Source organism: Aplidium turbinatum, chromosome 18 (assembly GCF_918807975.1).
Source record: "Aplidium turbinatum chromosome 18, kaAplTurb1.1, whole genome shotgun sequence".
Taxonomy (NCBI): Eukaryota; Metazoa; Chordata; class Ascidiacea; order Aplousobranchia; family Polyclinidae; genus Aplidium; species Aplidium turbinatum.
This window is the reverse complement of record NC_137489.1, coordinates 7,433,416-7,452,036: the sequence shown is the minus strand read 5'-3', so window position 1 is coordinate 7,452,036 and position 18,621 is coordinate 7,433,416. Positions and strand designations below refer to the sequence as shown.

Genomic DNA, 18,621 nt, shown 5'->3' with positions numbered 1-18,621 from the left:
TTGAAAAAGTGGATTTTGAAAAGAGTTTGATTTCAGCTTCAGAAATTTGCATTTAAAACATTTTCAGCATTTACTCGTTGACTTAACATAGCCCAACCTCCCAGAGTCTAAGACTAAGTCTAACCCCTGTAGCCTACAGCTGTAGGTTATTGCATTAGCTGTTGAAACTTTCTGTTCCCGATCTTTTTTTTTTTTTATCAAAAAGTTATAAAATTTGGGAAAAATGCTATTGATAGCATGTTTTGATTTTTTCCATGCATTGCACAAGATTATGTCATAAAAATTATAAACGTACACAAATTCCAGAAAAAAAACGATCAGTGATTCATCAAAATAATAGCCTATCCTTTTTTTATCCAGAATAATCGTTGCAACAGAACCCGAAATCCACCGTTAGGTGTCGTATAAAAGCAACGCCAAGCGACCTTTCATCAATCACCTCCTGGATTTGCACACGGCACTACGAGCCTCCACCACTTTGCAGAAAGTACGAAGATTTTTCATCAGCGTTTCGTGTGTAAAACAATGGGTGAGTGAAAGTTTTTAGTGTTGCCGAATGTCGGCTTTCATCCAATGTAAAGTTGATAGTAGCAGCAAAGGTTTGTGTAATTATTGTTGAGCTTTCAAAAGTAAACTATTGCATGTTAAATAATTTTTTTACTTTAGTTTACGTGTATTTAATTTAAAGCTTAGATAGTTTTCTAAAGTTGCTGTGAAAGCTTTTTACGGTTGTGGAATATGATTTGTCGTTTTGTTAGTTTCCAAAAACTTTAAGTTGGTTAGGTTTAATTATTAGCTGTAGCTACATGAACAGTTCACTGAAGGAAAAAAAAATAAACATTATCATTTACGCAAATAGTTTGCATAACTCTTTCCAGCAGACTTTTTTGGTAAAATTACGTACCTTAGAATTATTTTAATGTGCCCTAAGTAGGCTACATTTAACAGTTTGTGAAAAGAATGATCAAAAACATGAGAAAACATGATTGAATTTGGGGAATCACCACCGAGGGAATAACTTTATTTTGTTTTTGATTGCGTTTGCGTGACCAGATGGCAGTGCTTCACTGCTCTGCTGTTGCAAAAAGAATTCAAACATAAGTGCTTTAATTTTATTGCTTTTAAATTGAACTCTGGGTTGGGGTTATATTGATCACAAAACTTAATAAAAACTGAAACTATTTCATAACTATTTGCTTAAATGATGTTCTAGGATGCTGGGCTATGTCGTTGTAATTACCTTGTAATTAACATTTAACATTTAAACTGCATTTAAAGGCATACTAAATGAAATTTTCAAACCGGAATTAAGCATTAAAATGCGTAAACTGAATATTCAAGAATACATTTCAAAACAAATTACCGAAAAAAAATTGTTTTCAATGGCACTGGCAAGGCCCAAAGTCCAATGTTTCATTTATTTTCATTATTTTTCAAAATGACCAAAAAGTGCAAACACAGCTCGAGAATACGTCACAAAAGACAGCAATAACAAAAGCCACTTACAACATCTGATGTTTTAACATCAGATCTGAGGTTTTGAGCAAACTGTTTGATGTTTTGATGTACATACATATATAGCCTACAGTTAAATCGCCGGCAGTAACAACTGTTGCGTGATTAGCTGATTGCTCGTCTTTTATTACGAAGACTGTACAGTCGCACGCTTCGCTGCTCAGGCCCATTCTGGTTTTGAAAGCTCTGACAAAAGTACGCGCGGAATGTTGATCAGACCGCAATGGGGCAAAATTTTATTCAAAATCGTTTTATGGTAGCAAGTTAAACACAAAGAACGTGGAAAATCGCCAAGTCAGGTTTTTCCTTTAATACCCCTTTAAAGAACAATAGAAACTAATTTGTTTGAAAATCGTTCACTTTTATATAGTTCCAGAATGCCATCAATCACCCATGAGGCTGCTACGATCATGGACAATAATGAAGTATGTTGGAAATTTTTTTATATTTTGCTGTGATATAAGTGACTATGAATTGAATCGATATTGAAGCTGCAGGAGTTGTCTTTGTGACTGCTCATATACTCTTTTTTAAACCCAGTAATTTTAGGATAATAATTTTAATGTTAAGATAATTTTTATTATTGCATAGCTAGGCATGATATTTTTACAACTATTTTTTTATTTTTTTACAATACATAGCACCGCCACCATCTATAACATTTAAATAAAATTATATAAACTCTTAGTTACAGACACCCTGGTTTTGTCACGTCTTGGAATGTGAAAATGTTTTTGTTACTTCAAGTCATTTCAACACTACAAGGTCAAGGTAAAGAATTAAGTCCCTACTTTATGTTGCTATGTTTCCTTAGCCTAAGGTAGGTTATATATGAAATGATACAGCCTACTAGGCCTACTGGTTGCTAGTTACCTTGTTCTTTATTTTCCGTAGGCTACTGTAGTATGAAATATGTATTGTTGTATGAAGGTAATGCAGAAAAACGATAACAATGGCCCTAATGATTCATTCAAATAAAATTCTTGCAATATTAATGGAATGGCACTATTTTCTTATTTCAACAGCTACAAAACTTGTTAAAAAAAAACGTTCTTCTCAGCTTCATACAACGATTCGACCAGTGTGCCTCCTGATCAATCTATACCTGCATATTCTATCACCGTCCCATCTACTGAAGAGAAATTCACATCGATTTCTTCCCAAACGTGGAAAGCAAAATGTGAAAAGAATGCATGTACAGTCCGTTACAATTCCTCAGAAACGGTATGTTTTTGTTATTGTTGTAAGTTAAATTTTAAGTTTTTTTTTGGATTAAAAGTGTTGATAACTTGGAGTTTGGTCTATGGTTTGTGAAATAATAATGACACGACGGTCGCTAAAGTTACACTGATATAAAATTAGTAACATTTATCTCTCAAAATGAGAATTGAACTGCTTCACTAAAAGTATTAGCAACACGAATCAGCAGTTTGTAGGAACTTAGAGAATATGCGTGGCAAATGTAAAACTTAACGCAAAAAGAGAGCAGCATAACACGCTACACGCATCAGCTGACAGTCTATGTCAGGGGTGTCCAAACTGTTTCTCATGCGGACCAGATTTGATATTGCGGAAGTGCCCGCAGGCCAACAGCCTCTAACAATCTTGTTTAGCGTAAAGATGCATATACAGTAATACTGTGTTGTTTAATGTCATTTTCGTACAACACAGCAATATGCAGATTAAAGTATTTTTTAGATAAATAGGCTGTCACGGGATATACTATACCAGGGGTGTCCAACCTTTTTGGCCAAAGGGCCACATGTATTTTACGAATGGTTGCGCGGGCCACTTGAGTATTTACTGCTAATTTGTAATCTTAAAAATGACTGTCTGATAATTTCTATATAAAACCTTCACACCCAATTCCAATCTTAAAAATGTGTTTGTACATTTTATGGGTTATATAAGAAGAGTGAAGTTGGTTTTAAAGTGGTTTAAGGTTTTTAGTTGAAAACAAGCCAGCAGCAAAGCGTAAAAAATGTCAAATTGGCAATTGACCCTTCTGATGTTGCCGGAACAGCGGAGTTGAGCGTCCCGTAATGTATTGTCCAGCTGTCCCTAGGTTCATCCACAAAAAACTTGCTCGCACAAGTAAGTGCTGCCGAATAATGATGTCACGAAAACTGCCAATCTATGAATCCTCTGATCTTTTTCTTAAGAAACAATTTTTTTTGTAAAATTCTAGCAATAGAAAGTTTTGAACTTCTCTCGCTAAAAGCAAGAAATATTGCTGATTGACTGCCTCTTGAAGCACCAGTACTATTGTGTGGAAAAAGGTGGACGTAACAATGCGGAAAATGTAATGCGTAACAATGTGCATTGTGATACAATAAAATTAACTTGAACAGTTGCGCACCCCTTGAACTAGGGATTATAGAGTAATAAAGAAAGAAAGCAAACAATAAATGCCAATTTATCGGAATGTAAGTTCGCCATAAATTACGTTGGCTATTGAGTTGATTATATAATATAAGTCATTTCGAAAAATATTACGCGGGCCACTCAGAACCTTCTCGCGGGCCACATGTGGCCCGTGGGCCACGGGTTGGACGCCCCTGTACTATACTGTAGCTAATAGGTTAGGCTGTATAAGTTATCTGCTTTTCCATGAGAACTTAACACATCCAGAAAAATTAAAAAACACAGCTGTGTGTGGAAAATGAAATTGACGATTTCAATACCCAGGTCAAGTCTAGTTGAAGAGTAGAGGTCGACAAGCTTAAAATATCATGCGGCGGGAATTGCTAGCTTTCATCTCAAAGGGTTCTTGTTAAAGTTCATAATCGAGACTGTCTGCTCACACAGATATGTTGAAGTCGAACCTAACAAGCTCAAACTTTTCTTTGCAAACTTTTGCTTTTCTGGAAATTTGTTTATATCCAGCTGCTGGTAAAAGGGCACGAAAGAAAAATGTTGCTGTTGGCATCGCAGAGAAGCTCAATTAGCTGCAAGTTAGCTGGAGCTTCATCAGGGTCCAAGCAGAAAGGCGAAGTGAATAACAATAAGTTTTTTTCAATTGCAGCAAAATTCCGAAGCGGTCGTTGAATTCGTTAGCAAGGGATACCAGGACTGCTGCATATTTTTTATTTCAGCAACCCCTCAGTGGCATTCTACAAGCTGGAAAATGTGTTGTGCAGGGCTCCATTTGTGATAAATTTCTCTACTGTCATTTGTTTCAAAAACAATGCAAATTGACTCGATACGATTTCTGTATGTCTGCAGGCCAAAAATAAAACATTGTACAAAAACAAGCGCGGGCCATACAAAAACGTATCGCGGGCCGGATTTAGCCCGCGGGTCGGACTTTGGACACCCCTGGTCTATGTGATAAGTTATGTTGAAATCATGAACTTCAGCGTTATAACGCTGCTTGTTAATTCTCTCTTTGATGACGTAATTAACTTTCATTGACATTTTTGATCAATTGTAAACAATAAATTTGTGTAAAAGTTAAATATAAAATTGTTATAATTTTGTGCGAACTTAACCGGGATGTTACTGTACCATTAGGTACCACGTACCAAGTAAGAGGGGTAACATAAATGAGCCTCTCAAATTGATAACAGTATCCGCTACCACTTATGCCAAGTTTTGGGCATCGTCAATCCATCTTTTCAGCCAACAAAACTTGGTTTTGCTGACTGGATTTAGGAAATAGATAGACAGAGATTAGCTACAATTTTGATTAGACTGTCTTACAATGGATGCTTGTTTGCAGAATATAAATAAAGGTTTGGAGTGGACACAAAAGATTTTCGTTCGGTACAAAACACCTGGCTCCGACTTCTTGAGTTCAAAAAACCTAGAATCGCTCATGAAACAAATAGGAATGTTTCAATCAATAGAAAATGGTACAACTGAAAGTGTCGACTTAGACTATGAGTTTGAAGCTGATGACGTATCAAATCATGACGTCAAACGCGCGGGAGTACACGAAGAGCACGATGGTGCTGATGAAGATGATCCCAATGAACACGTCATCGGTTATTTGGAAGATAATAACAACTGGACCGGAATGGTAAGTCGTATTTCAAGGTGTTCGACTGCAAAAATTTGTAGGCGTCCGAGACCGAGGGAATGTTTTCCTGACAAACCAACGGTTCCACTTTGCAAGAAAAAAATACACACTATTGTGACTAAAACTATGAGACTCTCCCGTAGTTTCGTTTCAAAATAATTTTCCTAGTAAAGAAAGTTGTTTCATTCCCGGTCTTCCGTAACGTGACGTCAGATCAACGGTCTGATTCGCATTGAACAGTCCAACAATGTGCCTCTGGCGTTCATGCGTGCACGCGTACACAATCGTTATCCCTGTCATCTTAATTACACATGAGATTAGAGCCTGAGCATGCGTTTAGAAAAATATGCAATGCCTCAGGTATGGCAAAAATGCTGCAAATTTACCAAGCAGCAGTAAAAAATGTGAAAAACTTTATTGTTGCTTGTTTTTTTGACATTTTTCCCAAAATAAGTTTAATGTTAGAATTTTTGTTTCTATCTTTGTTGCCATTCTGTTGCTGCATAACCTCTAGTTTCAACTTTGCCAGAGTTAACAAAGATGCAAAAATGGCATCCAAAACGACCCGGAGTTGAACTGTATTGACACAACTTGTTATCTTTCGGATTCAGTATCAGTGCATCAAGCATCCTTCCGATGTGCTTGATGAATACTTTCCGGACGTTGCACACGAAGAAGTTAAAATATCTCTGCCAGATCTTTACTTGATTCTTCCAAGACTGCTTCATCAGCTATCGTCTCCATTTTGTCCTTCCGCCAATATCATAGATTATACAGGTAAGCGTGGTAACTGCTAGCTTGGAAAAACAGGCTTATTTTGACATCGCTTGAATGTTAGTGGCGTAAAGATATCAAACTTCTCCGCTGAAAAATGCGCTCTTTTTACATTGATTTTACGCCTGCAATATTGATGCTCGTTAAATCGATTTAAAAAAGAAGGATGGTGCTAGTTTGGTTGCTGCTTAGTAATGCAAGGTGGGTCCTGCTTGCAAACACAATTTGTCAACAGTGACATAAATAGTTATTGTTGCATAAGATAGGTTTCGGTGTTTTTCATAGTTGGTCAGCATTTTTGAAGCTGTTCTAATGTCATTACATACCTTTCGTATGGAGTCGGAAACTTCATGTTGCGTCATGTAAAGCAGATTGTCAAAAAGGGATAATATTTGGCGTTTTATGGAATTGTGTAAGAAAAACAATAATATGGTGTCTTGTGTCATATGACATTTGAACAGCTCCATAGGTCATTTTTACGTTTAGCGTGCGCTCTTGTTGTGTCGTTGCTTCCTCCAATCATTGCAGAGGTGTACAAACGTTATTTTGATGTGAAAATGACTGTTTTTCTGACTGGAAAGAAGTTGAGGGCCAACAAATGCTTCGGAATGCTGCAAAGCGCAGTTGTATTTTCAATATAATTTTTGTTTTCAAACATATGTTTCCTCAAACCACAAAGCCACCATACCCACTTGCCTTTTTAGCGTTGATTTAACGTGCTACGACATTGTATCGAAGTTTAAATATTAACCTGTTTTTTAATATGCACAGATGAACACAATCACAAACACGATTTGCTGGAAGTAAAAGCTGTGAAAAGATCTCGATTGGAAGGTAAGTTTATCTCTGTTTTGGCAACATCTTCTGCAGCAGTAACGTAGGTCAGTTTGTGTTGTAAATGACAATCAACCACATCAGAGTGTTTGTATTGGCTGCAATGTTCTTTCATATTATTAAGAGCTATCATTGCAAAAGCAGTATTTATTCAGTCATGTTTTTTAGTTGCGACCATCTAAACAAAAAAACAACTATATCCCCGGACAGCAAAATCCGTCATTTTTACATGGATTTGATCTAAAAATGACCGATTTTGCTGTCTGGGTCACTTGCCATAACATCGTAGGGGTCTAGAAAAAGTTAGAAGCGACAAAACGCGAACGTTAAAGGGTGCTCGAGAGAGACTTTATATGTAGCTTATTTAAGCGCTTTTGAATCGTCTCTTGCGATATGATTGCCCATGAATTGCTTCTGTCATGTTTACAATACGAATTTTCTTTATAATTCGATTTAAAAGTAAATATTTTTTAAATCAATAATCCTTTCAGTGTAATGTTCTCGCTTACATAGTACATCTGCCATGTTTAGTGTCGAAGCCGTGTAGACGTGCACAACACTATTCTACCCAAAGCAGGAGTCCGGGTGTGTTTCAAGTCCTTTGATTGACTGGGGGTATCTTTTTCCTCGGACTGAGAAAGCTTTTTGGGTGCTCAATCCTGGTAGTTTCGCATACTTGTAGAGGCTTGAATCACTGACGCAGGGCCCGGTGAGCAAGATTGACAGAGTGAAGTTTCCGATTGTTGAAGTCTTGTGGCCTGTGAATTATCCCATCCCCTTGATGCCGCTGCATAAAGAGTTATCCTTTGAAGGCATGGCTCAAGCGCACACTCCGATACAGTGGCGTTGACAGGGGGGTCTAGGTGGTACTTTTGGACCCGGGCCCGGAATATTTAAGGGGCTCGGATTTTAAAAATTCCCCGCGACTTCAAACATTATCAAGATCTTAATATAATCAGATCTAAAGGAATTGCCATCAGAGGTTAAAACAGTCATTTCAGTCGTCAGATGGTAAAGTACCGGGTCTCCTTCTGGGTACCGGGCCCTCTTCAGCTTTCAGGTGGTAAAATAGCCACTTCAGCCACTAAACAGTAAAATAAGAATTTAGTCTAGTATAGTGATTTCCCTAACCACGAATATTACCCAAAACACGAATTTCAAAATAAACAGGCTAATATTTGTTCAAACTCAAAACTAAAATAACACAGGTAAGATTGCTATTCCTATTTCTGCACTAAAAATTAGATCAAAACCGCTTTTCAGATTGCAGCAAGCAGCAGATGTTTGACCTAGACTCAAACACTTTTCCCAAATCAAACTGAAAACTTTCTGACTGTCTGCACTGCTGTAAATTCTCTTCTGGTGAGCCTAGAATGACCAGTGAAACATCAATGGAATTGGGAAGCAATACTCTAGCGCCATGTGGCAAATAAAGTTCAAAAGAGCACCCGCTAGGTAGAGATAGTAAGTTTTGCGCCTCAAAAATGTTTAAGATTGCGTAAGATTTGTTAAACGACTATGCTTAAACGACATCAATAAAAGTTTGTACACAACCTTTATATTCATAACATTGTCAATGAAGGGGGCCCGAAAATAAATTGGTACCGGACCCGAGAAATATTGTCAACGGCCCTGCTCCGATAGTCGAACCAGCACCGCTTGATCTTGAAGTTTCTTCGTCTGTGTTTCTTTGTTTCCTTTTCTAGGGTTTTGTCGCATTTTCTCGTGTATCACATCGTAAAATCCTATTTGTACTTTCTTTGTTGTCCCGGATATGTCAAATAAAAAAAGAAAAGAAAACGATAGGTTATAATACCTCAATTTAATAAGAATTGTGATCTTGCAATCAACAATTGAAAACTTCACTCTGTCAAATTCGGTGACCGGGCCTGCTTCAATGGTTCAAAGCCTCCACAAGTATGCGAGGCTGCCAAGATAAATCTTTCAAAAAAAGCTTTCTCAGTCCAAGGATAAAGATTCTCACAATCAATCAATCATAAGGGTCGTGTAAATGTCATATAGCACCCTTTTGGAATCTAAGATTTAGCGTCTTTTCCTGTAAGTAAAAAGAAGTAAAAAAAATGGCGTCATACAATATTTGAATAGATCTTATCCCGCTGCAAATAACAAGACACAAAATGTGGTTCTCTTTGTTGTTAAAACCTTGAGCTACAATCCAAATGAGACAAAATACTGGGATTGGAAACAATGGGATGTAGCTGTTCGTGAATGAAAGGACTTTTTTGAATAAAAGTTTTGATGTAACCACTCTATTATCGTTATCTTTGTGTAGCCTATTTGTATCAACAATGACGCCCTTTATCCAGGCTAAAGAAATTTGTTGTGTACAGTCATAGGATAGTTGAAATTTTATCATTTTTGTATCATTTTTCCAGAACAATTAATAAATAAATAACAATTACAATAAGGAATAACATTGTACTTCATCGTATAAAAAACATATCGGGAAAGCAACTCAGTTGGCATCTGCATTTGTGTATTTGGTAGTAGGGTATAGATAGAATAAAGTTATTGAAGTACTTTGGCGTGCCAACATAAAGTCCGAATTTCAAGTAAAATTATGTCAGCGATCTTGCAGAATCTTTTGTAACGATACGAAAATCATATGCCTACCACCAGTATGATTCATTGTGGTTAACAAGTTTATTAAAATTCCCTTAAGCCAATCAAGTTTCATTTGGTTCTTTCCGCACGCTGCTGATCCAGTCACAGATTTGTAAAGTTCTTGCCGTTTGGTTAAAAGACCTTTCGTAACAGTGAAAAATTGGCCAACCGACAGGGCGTGCTGCTATAAAATAATATTGGCATTTTGTTGGAAGCTTGGTTAAGCTAAACGTCTATTCTACAGGCACGCACGGCCTTCAGAAAATATTGTTTGATTCAGTAATAATAATATTGGCTCTGCCCTTTGAATGACTTTGGCTGCTTTTACAAACATTTCTGTTTGGTTTGGGTCATCTAGTAATAACGGTGGCCTTTACTTTATGTGATTTCAAATCTTATGGCAGTTATTTAAGCGAAGTCGGTTTTAGCACGAAGACGTTACAGATGGTAGTTTTTAGAATGTTTGTTATTTTAATATAACGTTATATTACGCAAAGTCGACAGAACTTTTGATACACAATATTGAGGACAATAAATCTTCACAAACCAAAAAAAGGTACAAAACCTGTCGCCAACTTTTTTACAATTTGCTCATTGCGTTCTTTCTGAGCTGTTGTGATACCAACCGGTTCCTCCACGGAGCTAAATAGGGACCAATCGTCATACGTTCATATAAACGCGATTATATTGACGTGAAAAATAAGCAATGGGAAAGTGCAGGTTTGGGATATTTTTTTCTGGGACAAGTGGTTTGCCTCGTTTCCCATTCCTCTTACCCCTGCCTGTTCAGGCGCTACTTGTAAAAACAAGCATTCTTACTGCGGCTCATTCAGGCGAATGTTAGTGAAAATTTATAGAAATAGTTTATAGTCAGCAGAGAAATAGTTTATTTTTTCGAAAGGGTTGTTATTACTACCATTAAGGTTTTTGTAAAATCAAGCTAACATTTTTTTTCTAAATGTCTCATCCTGTTGTCTGACGCATGGGGCTAAATAATACTAAGTAATTACTAAGTAATTAGCCCTAATTTTCTCCATGCTATAACTTGGCGTTGTGTAGCCTACTTTATTGGAGCTCCTTGTTGACATATCAATAATATATTTCACATCTTTAAAGTCTTCGATAAGCGTTCTATTGTAAATCAGTGGAGTCATGCCACTCTTTTCCATTCGCTGATAATAAACACCATTCAACTTTCAATCATCTGTCTCTATATCCATCATGAATAGGTCTGTTCATTAGAAAATTTTCCAAGATCATTGCTGGACATAGAAGGCTTAAATTTCAATACAGTACAAGCAACGACAGTCAAAATATTAGCTTAAAATATTAGCAAATGTCCGCCCCGTTAGTTCAGTGGTGCAGCGCCCGACTCAAGATCAACCGGCGTTGGTTTGCTCTTGGGGTGTGCGCTTAAGCAACGCATTTCAGGACAGCTCTCCATTCAGCGGCACCTAGTGAATGGAATAATTCACAGACAAGAACATTTCAACAACAATCGGAAACTTCGCTCTTCCAATCTCGGTAACCGGCTCTGTGTCAGTGGTCAAAAGCTACAAGTATGCAAAAGTGCTAAAATTATCCAATCAAAGGCTTTGTCGGTAGGGGAGAGTGGGGTTAGTTGGAAGGCGGGGTTAGTTGAAAAATGATCATTTTTTTAACTCTCAATAACTTTTTTAATTTTTTACTGCCACCATGTGATGTAGTTTATAAAAACACATAATCCATGTTAGTTTCGATTTGTTGAGTCAAGGTATACCTGTTTGGCTGACAATTTTCTATTTTCTTATTTTCGAAGTAAAATTTTTGGCGTACTAAAAAACATCTTATGCGTCGATATCGTTAAAGATAGGCAGAAGTTTTTTGGTGTGTGTCAGCTGTAGGTGTTCTACAACACTAAGACATAAACAAATTTTAGTCCAATGCACCATGCCTGAATGTTTTAGGAAAATAGTTTGTCATATGCTAATGGGGCTAGTTGGAAAATAGTGGGTGGGGTTAGTTGGAAAATGGTTTGATACCAGTATGACTATGTAGTATGATACGAGTATATCGTCGTGGTATGATAATAAGTAGTATAAGCTCCAATGTACTTGTTTTAAGCAGACATACATTGTAAAATTGTAATTTGAATAACTTGGAAAGTGTTATATATACGGCATCACAAGTTTTAACAATGCTTTTATTAAAAAATGTTTTAACGATGATTAGGTGTAGAATTTATTACATTTTGATTTTAAAGCAGGTAAACATATTTGCTTACAACCCCATGTAAATGTTTGTTGGTTGAAAAAAAGTATCCAGTTCATTAGTGGGCATTAAACTTACGTTTTTCAATTAACCCCAGGCATGGGGTTAGTTGAAAAATCAATTGCATGTTTGTTTATTTTAAATTTCCATTAAAAGCTGAATTGACTCAATACTTAATTTTGGTTGTATGATAGAGTACACCATATATCATAATTTAAGCCACTTCAAGTTGTCAGGTTATGCACCAATTGTTTTAAATTTCAATTTAAAAAAAAAAACTTTCCGACTAGCCCCACTCTCCCCTACAAGCACAAGGCTGCAAAACCAACCAACACAAGTCCAGATTTTGGTTTATCATCAAATCGTCTCAGTGAAGTTGTGGGTTTGTCTTGTAGTCATCTATGAGCATTGTGAGAAAAAGAGGAGGTGGTGTACCTATAAACATTTGTCAGATTGGCCCATGATGCAAGAGAAGGGTCCAAAAAAAATCCAAATTGATTCAGCTATAAAAGTTTAAATGAAGAAAACAAAAAGATCCACAACTTCTCAAGGACATGTAGCTCCACACAAAGTGAAAACTGCACAAACTGCATGACTTCAAAAATTTTTTACGGTTTGAAAGAGAATGTCTAACCTCATACAGTATATCTGCTTCGAGAAAAACGGTGCATCAAAAATTTTAATTCTTCTGAAGTTATGTTGGTTATAAAACGTTGGCTGATAAAAATAAATTTTGACACTATTAAGGAAAGATGCAACTGCATTTAATTTATGTGATAAAAGGCTAGCTTCATTTCTATTAAAAGTGACTTCAGCTGTATTAAAATTGAAATTATATTTCTGATTTGGAAGCTGAAGTAATAAAATTTTTATAACACATTATAAGACTTTAGAATTTATTATACTGCAGCAGTAGGGTCTTGCGGTTATTCCAAATATTAAAAGCATGTAGGCTACGTAGGTTTACATCTGTTTGATGTAAGTGCAACCGTTGGTTGCAAAAATTCTAAACTTAATTTCAAAAAGCCACAATTGTAACATTAAAATTTTATGTTTTTTTCAAACAAAAATATAATGTTGGGATTGGGAAAGATTTTTACTTCAGTGGTGGAAGATTACAAACCGACAAAGAAGCAGCATGGGGGGACTAAAAAGGCGCCAACTAACTTTATACTTTTTTTTCAAAGATGTTTTAGTTTCATTTTTATGTCTTTGGATCAACATTTAATCTGCATCCAGACCATTGTCCGTTGTTTTTTTCTTTTTACCGTGTTTAAAACATCAAACTTATTTCTTTTAAAGCTCCCAGATGAGGACAAACGCACGCGGTAACTACAAATTAGCAGTAGAGTTCTGATGAGTTCTTCACGACACAGTGAACTTGAAAATCAATGTTTTTGAGCTTGAAAAAATGTAGATGAAATATTCACGATGACTTTCTTGTTTCTCTGGTGTAGTTGCTATATTATCATCAAATGAGTTAATAATTAAAGTAAGGTGGTCAATGTTAGGTGAGTTAATGAGTTAATGTTAGGTGGTCTAAAACATTAAAAGTTAATAGCCTACGCGAGGACGTACATACTAGCGATAATGATACGTTACTGGTGTTAGAGAGAAATGCTACCTCTCTCCCATCCGGGGCACTGTGCTTGAACATGTAGTATCATAGTAAAATGGAAAATGTATTTTTATGTTGCTTTTGTATGATATAAATGTAATACTATGAATTGTATGAAATGCTATCCATCATACCACCACCAAAGGAAAATGCGTTCATTCCAAGGAAATGCCTTGCAGTGAAAGCCTCTGGTTTATGTCTTGTTCTTTGCTGCTATCTCGCGGCAAATATTATATAGATTTACAATCGGAGTGAGCAGTCTATCTATAGCTTGGCTTGTGAAAGCAGACTGTTTCGCTATGCATTGAGTCGATGCAGTGGTTTACGCTTTTCATCTCGTCAAAAGTTGAAACAAAATTTAGATCTCAGCTACAATGACTACTTTTGTAGCAACCATTGTAAGAGATATCAACGGATAGCCTACTTATCAAAATCTAACACGTATTTAGAAAAGACTAAATGGTGTTTTTGACTACCATGTGTAAAATCTTTTTAATAATAATGATACTTATTTTTATCTAGCGCTCTATTCCATCGCACAATGTGTTGCTTCTCAGCTCTTTACAAAGCAGACTGTCAATGCAGCCGTATAGAGGCGCAACTGAGTACATTATTACCCGAATCCATTTCGTTGGTCAGTGCCAAGCAAGAATTAGATTCAGTACCACTTTTTTTAAATCTTTGGTATGACCCAACAGGGTATCGAACCTATGCCTACCGATTCAGAGGCAAACGCACTGACCACTAAAACACTAAGCCACTTTTCAATAGGGTAGGAAGGGAATTATTTGACAAAAAGTTTCAAATTAAACTCTATATTTGATTCTAAGATACGACAGGAACTTTTAGACCATTGGTAAAAAAATTGAAATTTTCGTCCAGGCCCTTGTTCTGAGATTCTCCACTCAATTCCTTTTCAACTTGTGATCTGTTTCATCTGCTGGCTTGTTCAATTACGTCGGTTGATTTTCCTTTGCTGTGCTTCTGGTGCAACAACTAATTAAACAGTTAAGGCTGACAACTGGTGCGTGATGCTTCTTACAAGCAATATTGAGTGTGAAGTTATTGGTTGTCGACTTGTGTTCTATCAAATCAAATGAACACCAGACAATATATCCACTGCAATGTAAACTTTCCCAAGCTTTGCCTCAAATACTCTCCGTAACGTTGACAGGAGGTCCAGGAAGTATTTTTGACTCGGCCAATGAAGATTTTCGGGGCCCTTAATGTTTCTAAGGGGCCCAAGACTTGATAAAAACACCTCGTATTCTTGCAATACAACGCTTTTTGCTGATACGTGCCTCGATTTGGGATGGAAAAATCTCATTGGTACAGTGCCTAAATTCTTTTCTCAGCGGCCCTAAATACCCATTTACAAATACAAACTTACCTGCTGTTCTGTGGCTGCAAACATACTGATGAGTTCACGTTAAACATACATGACTGGCAGAAATGATATGTGAACTTCCCAAGCTCACGATCCGCCGCTTTGTTAGCGCCGGGGTGGGGGCTATATAACGCATAGCCATCTTCAGTTAGGCCGTGGTCATGGCCTATATTAAGAAGGTCATGGGCCAGCGCCATCAGTGTGCTTGGAAATGATTTCCTCTCGAATGCTTTTTGACGGGGTATTTTGCATGATTGACAACAAACAGGCATTCAGAACTGTAATTCTGACTGCATGAGCTGCATTGTCCTCATATCTCAACAATTTCCTCTTGTCTCCGCATACAATGTCTTTATATTGTCATCAATGTTTTCTCAGAAGAAACCAGGAAAACAGAAAAGAGGCCCTGTAAGCTTGTTATCGTTAAAAAGATTACCAATTTCTGAAAGTGCGGAGTTCAAAATTCTTCGCTTGTCAAGCGTAGGCTATACGAATCGTGATGAACAGTGTGCGCTGTTCAGGAAGGTTAAATTAGGCTTGTCTTCGTTTGTGTGCTTAGAGACTATACCGCTCCGGCTATAGGCTAGTACTTCTTCGTTTACCCGAAGAGAATACTTATAATCCCACCAGTGGTAGTGCCTACTAACTTATACGAGCCTTAAAATACACTCGTGCTTGGTTTATTTTTATACACATGTAGAACTTCAGCTTGACCTTATAGCCATAGATGCACGTACTGACTTATTTTATACAAGCAGGCTACAAGTAGGTGGTTGCAATCACTAATTTACAACACAGTATGCCTGGTCTTGTGCATGACCCACAACCAGAAATGGGCAAGATCACCAGTATAGGTGATCTTGAAGATCAAGATCACCAAGAACAGGTGATCTTGAAGATCAAGATCACCAAATTATGTGATTTTGAAGATCAAGATCAAGATCGTGATCTTGTAACTCAAGATCACTTTCAAGATCACTTTTTGTGTACTTAAAAATAAATGAAATTTTTGATCAATGATGTTGGAAAAAATAATTACTATAAGCAACCTGGGTAAAGGTATATAGTTGGTATTGCTAACTTTTACTTTTAACTACTCGATTGCTGGCTTCAGAATTGTAATAAATTAGTGACTGTTACTATGAGGCCTATCAATGTTGACGTAGTTTGCGTAGAATTGCAACGTCACACCCAAGGCCGAGGTTAATTACAGTAGTTCTGAAAAAGTTGCAAAATTTGCAATTAGTTTTATACTTTTTATTTATAATAAATAAACAAAAATAAACTTTGAACTGCACCATTTTTTACCAAATTTTTATCTGGTTCATGTGGGAGTTTTTATTCGTGTTACTAAGTACAGTAGAATTCGCCTATAGTGACACCTGAAGGGACCGCGGAAAAAGCGTCACCATAACCGAAGTGTCACTATAGACGAATTCTACTCAACTGTTGCGTATGCAAACGGGACTTTGCAACAGGTGTCACTATAGGCGAAGTGTCACTATAGCCAAAGTCACTATAGGCGAATTCTACTGTAGTTTTAACTTTCACTGTATTATATCAATGTTTATTGCACCATTTATCCATCTGGCAACCTTGATACTGTTGTCTGCTATCAATAAAGTTCAGAGGTTTGCGGTCAGACAAACCGCTCAATACTCAGACCCTAAACAAGTCTTAGTCTGGTTGATTTGCTGCAATAAACCACTTTACATGACCAAAGTCGGCTGGAGTCCAGATTTTTTAACACCGCCATTCTAGACTTTTGAAACATCTAAAATTAGGTCAAAGAAAGCAAACATTTCTTTAAAATTCACACATGGAAATTGTGAACAAAGTTAAATCATTTTTTATTATACGTCAACATAAAGTACACAAAAGTTGACTTTTTTATTATGACCAACACAGAAAACTTTTTCCATTTTGAAGTGGCAACACTGAACAGATTAGATGGAGACTTTAAATCATCTTTTGTTGGACACAAAACTTATCATATTAACAGTGGCTTAATGTTAGTAGTTTCCACTAACTACTTTGTACAGTGCGAGTTCTAAAAAAATGCCTCTATCTAGTAAGTAAACTTCAGTTTTGAAGTGATCTTGATCTTATTGTTCTTCAAGATCAAGATCACACAAAAAAAGTAATCTTTGATCAAGATCACCAAAAAAAAGTGATCTTGAAAATCAAAATCACGCCCATCTCTGCCCACAACGGACTTTGGCATTAATCTTTCTGCAGTGTCTAAAAAATAATTTTATGATGCAACATAGGCTACAACATGATTAAATAAATGAAGTAAAAATTTTCCAATGTAAAATTTTTTATGGAAAATTTTATCAAAAACCAAAAGACTCAAAGTTCTACTTTGATAAGAATGATATGCAGCTTGCTGTCAATGCAATACTTGCGTGGTTAAAGATGTACAATACCCTTGAATCTATCAACCTAGTGTGCAAGTCTACTCTCTAATTTTTCAAAATGAAATGTCGCATTGTAGGCATGCGTAAAAATCGTAATCACTTCTTTAAATCGTAATTACTTCTTTACCATATTGAATATCAAAGCCCAGATCAGATAAAGTGTTAGCGCCTATCTTACAACATGTTGACGGGTTTTAGTACAGTAGCAAGCAATATTTGAATTTTAAATGCTATAAACAAAAAGTGGCGGAAATGCCGTAACCTACATGGCATACAACGTGAGGCAATTTTGCGCAACATAAATATATTCCTTCCGAAAAGTAACTTTTGAGGTTGTAGTGAGAAACGCTGTGGCAGAAAAATGGGTTCCACGATTTTTTCGTGTTAAAATAGTTTGATAATAACACGGAGAAACAAAAAATTAAGATTTTAGGTCTTTAAGCCCCTCCCCCCCCGTAGCTAAAGTGCGGGGTGCCGCTAATCGTGGAGTGCCCCATTTTGCTAATAAAAACATTATTGCAAGTTTTGGTAGAAAAAGTTATTATTGGATACGTTTAATACATTGCAATTTCTGCAGGCTAACCCATTTTTCCTAGCAGATAAGTTACATTAAATGTTAAATATTATAATAAACAAACAAAGAATTTTTCCTGTATAAATTCAGTTAGCTCAACTAAGTACTAAGGCAACTAAGTACAAAATAATTTTCAAAGATACGCTTCCGACTTTTTCAAATTACATTTGTTAAAATTACTCACCATTAAACTAACCACACTACAAAACAAAATCAAAGTTATCAGATCAAAAGGGAAGTATTTCGTTTCCTTGTAATAATATAGTTTCTAAAAATAACCATAAAGTATATTGTACATAACGTTTTTTTATCAGCATAAAAGTGTCTGTCGTCACATAAAATGACGTCATAATTGAAACTTGCGTTTTGATGCCATAACGAAGATTCCCACTGCACTGCCAATACCATTATAAAAAACTTTTTGTTTTTCGTGAATTACTAAAAGGCCAGAATTCTTTATGAACTTCACTTTCGTTGACAAGCTCCTTTGAAATGGAAATCAGCAGCAGACCACTACTCTGCATTCTGCAAAACTAGTCTGCCAGGTAGCCTATAAAAAAATCTATTGCATGATTTCACAAATGAATTCATGAAATCGGCTGA

At 36.3% G+C, this 18,621-nt stretch overlaps 1 protein-coding gene across 1 annotated transcript; it reads left to right on the top strand.

Annotated features, from left to right (window-relative positions):
- Positions 1–525: 525 nt before the first annotated feature.
- Positions 526–9,537, top strand: LOC145787944 (uncharacterized). The gene is made up of 6 exons (XM_082599783.1): positions 526–529; positions 2,576–2,739; positions 5,237–5,536; positions 6,148–6,313; positions 7,082–7,144; positions 9,251–9,537. Exons 1-6 carry the CDS (start codon positions 526–528, stop codon positions 9,310–9,312), a joined length of 759 nt encoding a protein of 252 aa, XP_082455909.1. The 3' UTR covers positions 9,313–9,537.
- Positions 9,538–18,621: the final 9,084 nt, after the last annotated feature.